This window comes from Pelodiscus sinensis, chromosome 1, assembly GCF_052426305.1.
Source record: "Pelodiscus sinensis isolate ZL-2025 chromosome 1, ASM5242630v1, whole genome shotgun sequence".
Taxonomy (NCBI): domain Eukaryota; kingdom Metazoa; phylum Chordata; order Testudines; family Trionychidae; genus Pelodiscus; species Pelodiscus sinensis.
The window spans coordinates 102,870,320-102,879,509 of record NC_143052.1 but is presented as its reverse complement, the minus strand read 5'-3'; the positions used below and the strand labels follow the sequence as shown (position 1 = coordinate 102,879,509).

General features: G+C 42.8%; 1 protein-coding gene across 1 annotated transcript; it reads left to right on the top strand.

Annotated features, from left to right (window-relative positions):
• The first annotated feature begins 1,320 nt into the window (after positions 1-1,320).
• TMEM213 (transmembrane protein 213) lies at positions 1,321-7,442 on the top strand. The gene is made up of 3 exons (XM_075939480.2): positions 1,321-1,456; positions 3,997-4,062; positions 4,999-7,442. Exons 1-3 carry the CDS (start codon positions 1,381-1,383, stop codon positions 5,166-5,168), a joined length of 312 nt encoding a protein of 103 aa, XP_075795595.1. The 5' UTR covers positions 1,321-1,380; the 3' UTR covers positions 5,169-7,442.
• Positions 7,443-9,190: the final 1,748 nt, after the last annotated feature.

Sequence of the window (9,190 nt, the reverse complement as noted above, 5' to 3'; positions counted from 1 at the left end):
ATCCTACCATCCATAAGGAAAGTCTGTCAACTCCACCATGCCCAGAATTAACTGCCAGCTGCCACCAGACACCATCACCACCACCAAGGAAAGGAAGAACAACATCACGGTGGATGTCATGGTGCCCTTTGAAAACAAGACTCCAGCCTTCCACATGGTCCAGTCTCACAAGCTGGAGAAATACACCTATCTGGCTGAAACCCTAAGAGACTACGATGTTCAAACTTACAGGCTGATTGTCAGAGCCCTGGGTGCATGAGAATCCAGTAATGAGTAAGTACTGAGAGAATGTGGAGTCGATCTACTCTATACTTGGGTGATGCAACAACTCATGGTGTCGGACACTGGTTGAGACACATCTACATAGTGCACATCACCAGGCATTGGTAATAGCAAAGCATCGATGAGACGCACAGCCAGGGAAGTAACTCAAATATGTCCCTGATGGATTCTATTTTCCAACAGCCTACCCTAAATTCTGACTTATTAAGGGACAATCTCCACTCATTGATATACTTGCTTTCTACTACCAGCTCTTCATAAAACTTCCCATGAGCGAGGTACCCAAATACTTGATTGCTAATATCCAAACAGTATTGTTAAGCTTGCACACCTAAATCTCAGTTACATATAGTGTGTAATTAGCAGTATCGTATTACTCTTAAGCAAAATTTTCATTTTTATAGAATCTAAGCATGATACTCAGATGTACAGAACCTCTCTCTCTCTCTCTGTCCATGAAAGAGTACTATGTACATTCTTTAAACAAGCCTCAGAGGAGTAGCCAAATTAGTCTGTATCTGCAAAAACCAGTGAGGAGTCCTATGGCACTTTAAAGACTAACATTTATTTGGGCATAAGCTTTCGTGGGTAAAACCCACTTTCTCATGCATCCAACAAAGTGATTTTTACCTACAAAAGCTTATGCCCAAATAAATCTGTTAGTCTTTAAGGTGCCACAGCACTCTGTTGCTTTTTCACATTAGCTTCAATAACATTTTTATATCAAAGACATTAGCAAATCAGGGGCTTTTGCAAGAAGGATTTACTCTAGTAGGGCTTTCCTAACTGTTACTACAGAGATCCTCTAAAGGAACTGGGGGCCTGACCTTCAGGGAACCTTTACCGGCCTCACTGTTTGTAATTAACTTACCCTGAAGGCTGCCAACACAGAGATTTTTGTTTTGGATAAAGCCTCGCTCTTTGACTGTACAGTACATGATAGGAAAGTTCAAGGTGTATTGGCAACAAGAATTTCCTTTGCTCCACCCTTTCCCCGAACACTTGAATTTTATCAAGGACTTGCAAAATCACCCCTGGAGCTGCCCAGAACGGCATATTGATCAGCACAGTTGCTTGGACAGGTTCTACAATTCCAGCATGAAGCACTTTCCCATCGTGCCCTGTGTTACCATCACTATCGTCTTCTTCTGTCTTCGGAGTTCTTTCTTAGCAGGTAAGTCTGTACCATTTAGGTTCTTGTACTGCACCTGTAGGTGTTTGGCACTTAGGTGGTTAATGGACTGAACAAAGATTTTGCTCTTTATGCAAGAAACAAGCCTGTGTTCCTTATTTAGGAAGTGTAAAGATCAGGCATTGGTTAAAATTAGCCATAGTTGCTGCAAAAGGATTATTTGAGTTGAATGTGTAGTGAAGAGATTTGATGTTGCCAGTTATGTACTTTACCGATGCCCCAGGCTGAGTCTGCTGGTTCTGCTGCAGTTTGCTCGGTCTGATGTGAAGAGCTGGGGCAGCTACAGCACAGATGTGTGGCTTCCATATGCAATCTGCTGGGTGAAGTGACCACTTTCCAGAATTGTTCAGAACAATTTGGTTCAGTCTTTTACCATCATTTGTTCCAAACCATCACTTTTTGCTGCTTCCTTGAGAGGAGTGCCTGCTTAAACCAAGGCAAGGGTTTTCCTCTCAGGAACTTGCATGCATTTACCGGTCAGAATTTCCATAACTCTTTTGGCAGATTTTAAAAAAATGAGCTACTTAGTGTAGGTCTAAACTGCCCTGGAAACCCAACAGCACTGTTGCGGCTGACTCTGGTGCAGGGCTATCACATTGCAGTGTAGACAGTCAGGCTTGAACGGGAGTCCACAAGGAAGGAGGGTCTCAGGGACCAGGCTCCAGCCTGAGCCCGAACTATTACATCTCTCTTTTTAGCCCCGCAAGCTGATCCTTAAGAGACTGAGTTAGCTAACCCATTCTCTGAGACGTAGTGCCACAGGCTATCTATTGCAGTGTGTCGATGTACCCTGAGGGTTGGGCTACACTCCGGTAGGAGATTGATCAGAGGTATGCAACTTCAGCTATGTTATTCACCAAAATCCCTACTGAAGCAAATCCTTCTTGCAAAAGCCCCTGATCTGCTTAGGTCTTTTGATATAAAAATCTTACTGAGTACAGAGTAAGAGAACACAGTACAGAGTTCGAAAGAGTTTCTGGGCATCTGGGTGCTGTGTTTAGATTATATAGAAATAAAAAATGTGCTTAAGAGTCACACAATATATCTAGGCTGTGTCTAGACTGGCAAGTTTTTCCGCAAAAGCAATTGCTTTTGCGGAAAAACTTGCCAGCTGTCTATACTGGCCACTTGAATTTCCGCAAGAACACTGACGATCTCATGTAAGATTGTCAGTGTTCTTGTGGAAATACTATGCTGCTCCCATTCAGGCAAAAGCTCTCTTGCACAAATGCTTTTGCGCAAGAGGGCCAGTGTAGACAACGCAGTATTGTTTTGCGCAAAAAAGCCCCGATGGCAAAAATGGCGATTGGGGCTTTCTTGCGCAAAACCGCGTCTAGATTAGCACGGACGCTTTTCCACAAAAAGTGCTTTTGTGGAAAAGCATCTGCGTCAATCTAGATGCTCTTTTCCGCAAATGCTTTTAACGGAAAAAAACTTTTCTGTTAAAAGCATTTGTGGAAAATCATGCCAGTCTAGACCCTGCTCTATATTTGAGAGAGTTTGTCTGTCTGGCTGTCAAAGAACTCAGAAGGTAAGAGCGAGGACCACCACATTCAGTATTCAGCTTCCTCTCGTCCTAACTTAAAGCAGGGTCAGGGTTTGGTTGTGCCAGGACAACGGGCGGTGCCTTCAGGTAGCTTTTTCCAAAGGAACTAGTGGAAGGAAGACAAACTCCTAGGCTCCTTTAAAAAGCCCAACTTTGGCCTCAGTTTCCTGAGCTGTACAAACATGGATAATATTTCTTTCCAGTCCACTCTTCAGCCTTCTTGTCTATTTAGACTGCAAATTTTTGGACAAGGACTGACCTTTATTGTGTTTGCAGAGTGCCTGGCACAACAGAGCCATGATATAAATTAAACATTCTTTATGCCTTTAGTTAGAAGACTCTTCTTTCTAAGCTATTAATAAGAATGGGGTATGAGAGGAAGGCAAACCAAAGGTGGTAGCATTCTAGAACACATATTTTGGACCTCTGGGCTTTAATAGCAGTGGCTTCTTGCAGCACTGGTAACATAAAACAGCCAGACAAGTGGCAATCTCCTCCGTCACTAGCAATAGTTGTAGATCAGCTGAACAACACAGATTGTCAGAAATGGTACTTGGCCTGGCAGAAAACAAAAGACATTGACATTTTACCTGTGCTATGGGAAAAATCTCTCAACCCAAGTACTTCTTGCCGAAGAGGATGAGTAAGGGAGGTTTAGGTTGGACATTAGGCAAAACTTCCTGATTGTCAGGGTGGTTAAATACTGAAATAAGTTGCGTAGGAAGGTTGTAGAATCTTCATCTCTGGAGATATTTAAGAGCAGGTTAGACAGACACCTGTCAGGGATGGTCTAGAGGGTGCTTGGTCCCGCCGAGAGAGCAGGGGACTGGACTCAATGACCTCTTGAGGTCCCTTCCAGTCCTAGAGCTCTATGATCTGATTGCCTGGGGTCAGCAGACTCCAGCCCGGCCAAGACATTTCCCATTTTTGCTTTTCCAGTCTGAGGCACCTTTTCTCCTGTGCTTTTTCCTTCCAGAAGCTGCAAGCAGCTCCGGTGGCATGACAAGAGCAACGCTCAATGAGACCCAATGGCCATGCCCTGGTAAGATTCATTCCTGCAGCTCCTAAGCCTCATAGTGGGATTGCGCAGCTATAGGGTAGAATTTATATGCTATGATACACTTAACCAAAGGCTCAGCTGATGGGTTAAGTTCTGTGAGACTTTTTACTAGAATCCTAAATCCACCTGATACAGACGACTTTTAAGGCCTTGTGCTTCCTGGGGTCATTAAGCTCAGGTTCACAACTTTCACAGGCCTGAACTATCCCAGCATGCACAGCCTTTGCCTCCACATCCCTTTCCACACAAACCATACCCCCGTTTTCTAGAGCACCAGTGATCTAAGGCCCTCCTCTCCCTGCCAGACCAGCCACATATGCCGTGTGAAATCTCTTCTTAAATAGCCGATCGGCCCTTCCCCACAATACCTAGTTGCAGACCCCTCCCCCAACTGCCAAATGCGTTGAGTTTAACTAATCCAAGAGCCTCCTCCCAACTGCTCGCTGCTCCAGTGCTGCCAAACTCACCCTCCTTCCCAGGTGCCCAACATTCCTGAGAGCCATTCACCTCCACTGGACTTCTCCCGGCTTCAGAATGACCCCTGCTCACTCACATGCCAGGGACATTTGCCTTCCCTCCCCTCCTTGCTTTTTTCTTGGAACCAGCTACTGACCTTAATCCATCCCTAGAATCAATCAGCTGGACAGATGCGGACAAAAGTGTTTTCTAGGACACCCCCTTGTGGGGGTACAGCTCTTCGATGGGAGGGTTAGTACTGTTCCCAGCCTCCCTACATGTTCAACACAAAAGCAGAGTGTGTAAAAGTGGGGCGGGCACGAGGAGTTACAGGGAGCAGAGTGTCTGGGCCAGGATCAGGTACATGCCAAAGTCCTTTCCCTATCTCAGCTTCCCCTGGCAAAGAGAAACCTGGGGTGTGAATACGTCCTGCATGGCTCACTTTGCTTTCTCTGCCATCAGATGTGCAATTCTGCACAGAAGTGGCTGAGTGCTGCCAGCTCGGAGTAGACGAATACGGCTGGATTGCTGCTGCTGTCGGCTGGAGCCTCTGGTTTCTGACTCTCATCCTGCTCTGCCTGGATAAGGTCATGAAACTCAGGCCTGACGAACCCAAGTATTTGCAAGCATGAGACCTGGCGAGCCAGCAAGCACCAGCATCTGCCATGGTCATCAGGGAGGAGCCGCTGGGTTAAGAAGCAATATAACTGTTCTGCTGAAGGACGACCAAGTGTCTTAGACTAAGAATGGGTCCAGATCCAATTGAGGCGAGGCATGGCAGTGCCTTATCCTGGAGGTTGTACAGCAGATCTGCTCAAGCCAGACAAGTGCTGGAGTGGATTCCAGTCCTTACAGCAATTTACCATTAGTACTATCATGCAGAATGCCCTCTCCCTCCTGGATACTTACACTGTGCTGTGAGCTTGCCAGCTGCAGTTAGACAATTCACCTATCACTAGCTCACATAACACGTACAGAAGACAGTTCAGTACCTACCTTTAGGCAGTTGTGCAGACCACAGGTCAGTAAAGATAATTTTATTTATAAAAAATCCATTAGTAGATTCCTAGGTAAGGGTGCATATCCTGGGCCAAATCCTCAGCTGGTGTGAATTGATGCAACTTCACTGCTTTTACGGAGTTGCCTTCACAGAAAAGTTGCACTGGTTAAACGAAAATTAATTTATTTAAACTAGTGCAGACTTCAGTGTCCACACTTTGAAGGCGTTTCCACACACTAAACTGTGCCGGGTCAAATTAGAACTGATTTAGTTCAGCAACTTTAGTGTGTGGATTCCCTTGAATCAGTTCAAAATTGTACCAGATTCATTTAAATCAGTTTTTAAAGGATATATTTAAAGCAGTGTGAACCACCTGAACTCACTTTAGTTTAAGGCTAAAGTGAATTTTCATAAACCTGTTCAAGATCAGCTTAAACTAACTCCCTAAAAAGCCTCTGTTAAACCAAAGTAAGGGTGTCAACACAGAGGTTTGCACCCTTTTAACTAAATCAGCTTACATTCACACCTTAGCTTCCAACCATGCAACTTTCCTGTCTAGACCAGGATCAATTCAAAAACCCACCTTTAAGACCTTGTCTACACCAGTGTGGTGGTGGCACATAGTAACTCCACAGCGCAGTGAAGAGCAGTGGGGCAGCAATGGGACCTGCGAGGTCCTCATCAGATGTGCAGGAAACCAGGCAACAAGATACCATTTAATACAAGGCAGCTCCTCTGGGGAGAGAAATGCCGAGCTGAAATTTTAACATCAGGAAATGAAGCATTAAAAATGAAGGACTTTACTCTATTGTGGCATTTTTATTGTCAAGTTTTTTTTAAACATGCGCAGAAATACCAGTAGGAAACAATCACAAAGCACTGCTCATCAAGAAAACGTCACCATTTCAACATGCAAAAATTAAACAAAAGCAACATTCACCTGACAAATATTGGTGTTGGACCCGCCAACTACTCCTTTTTCACAAAATATATATATAAACTTGTATATTTACAAACTTACAGAAACAAGGGATTTTATTTTGTCATCACTGAAAGAATAGTGAGTTGATGGTTACTACAGATGAATCACACATGTTGTAGCTATATATACACAATTGTTTTATCCTGAACTATTATTTTAAAATGGTGGAAAGTTGTGTATTGGTTTACAAAGTTAGGTATATTGTCAAAAATACCACATATTGCCTAGTGTCTACCTGCTGCAGCACCCTTCCTACTCTTCCCCAGCTTCAGGGAGATTGCTCTCCAGAAATAGATTAGCGACTGATGGAAGTGGGATTAGCTATGGCTTCTGATAGGCTAGATCTATAGTTCTTTCATTACCTTGACTAAATTTGAAGAAAATATCATGGCTTTTGATACATGCGATTCTACCATGAAGCACATTTTCTACTCTACTGTCTTGGGGCAACAGCCTCCCCTTCTCATCAAGATGAAGATCTGAATTATATTAATTCTAAATTAATGATTTAGAATGTTGGTGGCAAAATGGGATATATCCCAGATCCCCACCCTTGTATAAACTTTGTATGTAGGGCACAGGCTTTGTGTGTAAGCTGCATAAACTCTTTGCATTTGACATTGACAAGAGACAACTACACAACACAGCATATGATTTTAAATATATATTTGGGGCTGGATCCATAGCCTTTCAGTTGGACTCACTCCATGGACTACAGCAGGCTTTGGATCAAGATCCTTATGGAAAATGTAGTCCAGTTTATGAATGTCGTGAGTATAACGCTACCACTACCCTGCTCTGGGGTCCTCACAAGAAGTGTGTCAGTATTGAAAAAGCTCACAGGTTACCAATGCAAAAAACTTAACAGTCCCATTTGTACATAGTAAGTTCCAAAGACATTAAAACTCTTCCAAAAATAGTGACGGTCAACGAGGCATGTGTTATATTTTTGCAATGACGACGTGCTGCGAGAGACAAGCACAATGCAAAAATCTACATACACACACTCAAAAGGCAAACAGCTGACGGTTCTTCCAGTAACAGGATTTCATGAATTAGACAGCAGTTGTAGAAAGTGCAAAATAAAAGGTTGTATCCAAAAGATTCTAGAAATGGGCCTTAAAAAAAGGCACGCAGAAAAATAATTAATGGACTATCGTGTGTATAGCAGGGTCTCTCATACTTGGTGTACAACAATGTACAATACCCAAGTACAACCATAACTTTATTTGTGATATGCACGTTTGTTAGAGTGTGTAGGAGGTGGAAAAAACATCCCAGTAGGATTTATATTGTGAAGCTGTTAAAAAGCTTATGACTGACAAAATCACAACAGAAGATTTGTGAATGAGAAGACACACATCAAGTAAGATGTCCAGTTTTAATTTGCAAGCCAGAGATGATTCAGTAGTATAGCACCTTTTACAACTATGTTCTTAATGCAAAACCTTGAAACATTTAGTCTACTACAGTCACACTGCTCATAATAAATGCATCAGATCAGAACCACAGCAGGTGTGAATCTGCATATATCTATTGACCTCAATGGAGCTATAGCAATATACACCAACTGTCCCGAATTTTCATTTCTGCATTACAAATTAGCAAAGACAACCAATCTTTCTTTCACAGAATAGCACGTCAAGCCTGACTCATTTGTGTGCAAGCTTCATTTTCACCTGCCAGAAACCTCACAACTCTTGAGCAAGTATATACTGTATGGGTGTTATGAGAGTATGTTTTAGGTACCCACATGTCTAAGTCAGAGCATGCAAAAATTAAGATTAGTTACCTGTGGGATGTATTAAACTGAGATAACCTCCTGTGGGTGACGATGGAAACCTCAACACTCAAATCATTTAGAGCTGACTAGCCAATGGCATGAGAGTGTGCTCTGTCAGAACCACCTTAAACAGAACAACCCTGCAGTGGCAGAAAGATGGACTAAATGTCTTCCCATCACTAACTCTCATATTCAGTCCTGGCCACCAGAAGAGAGAAATGGCAAAAAGGAGCATATTTGGATGGTAAGACAGACATGTCATTGAAGAAACCCAGTGTGAATTTCATCATCGCTGGTCAAACCAGCAGACTTACTCATATTTGGTTTTGAGCAGAGTAACAAGATTCCGAATTCCAGGCATGAGATGTAGTGTCGATAAGGAGGGAGTAAAGTGCCATTAGCTTAAATATAACAAGAGACCTCTGCAATCCAATAGATGAATAGAGGAGCAAGATGCTTGCAGCTGATCAGCTTTTCTAATACCAACAAGTGCCATTGAAATAAATGAGCATTAGTAGCAAAAACATGATTCTGGTGTAAAGGCACTAACTTACTTTGGAATACAAGGAATTTAACATCTCATTAGTGTTTTTCCTTATTCCTTAATGCTAAGGCTGAAGTGATCATGCATGACTCTTCATCTTTCTTGATACCATTGTTGTGGTAATTACTCACACTACTTCACTCAGGGTTTCTATCAAGAGGCTGTCCTTTGGGGTTTTACTGAATAGGCAACACATTAATCAATTGCACTCTACAAGATCACCAGAGGGATGAAAGCTGGAATGTGCCAGGGCTTCCTACATGTATCTAAGATGCAGAGTGAAGACAGAGGTTAACTTTGGGACATTAAGTGCTAGTTTTTTAAGCCACAGAACTTAATAGATTT

Coding starts and splice junctions, on each gene's coding strand:
- TMEM213 (XM_075939480.2), top strand. CDS start 1,381: ATGAAGCACTTTCCCATCGTGCCCTGTGTTACCATCACTATCGTCTTC. Junction 1,457..3,996: donor TCGGAGTTCTTTCTTAGCAG/GTAAGTCTGTAC, acceptor TTTTCCTTCCAG/AAGCTGCAAGCAGCTCCGGT. Junction 4,063..4,998: donor GACCCAATGGCCATGCCCTG/GTAAGATTCATT, acceptor CTCTGCCATCAG/ATGTGCAATTCTGCACAGAA.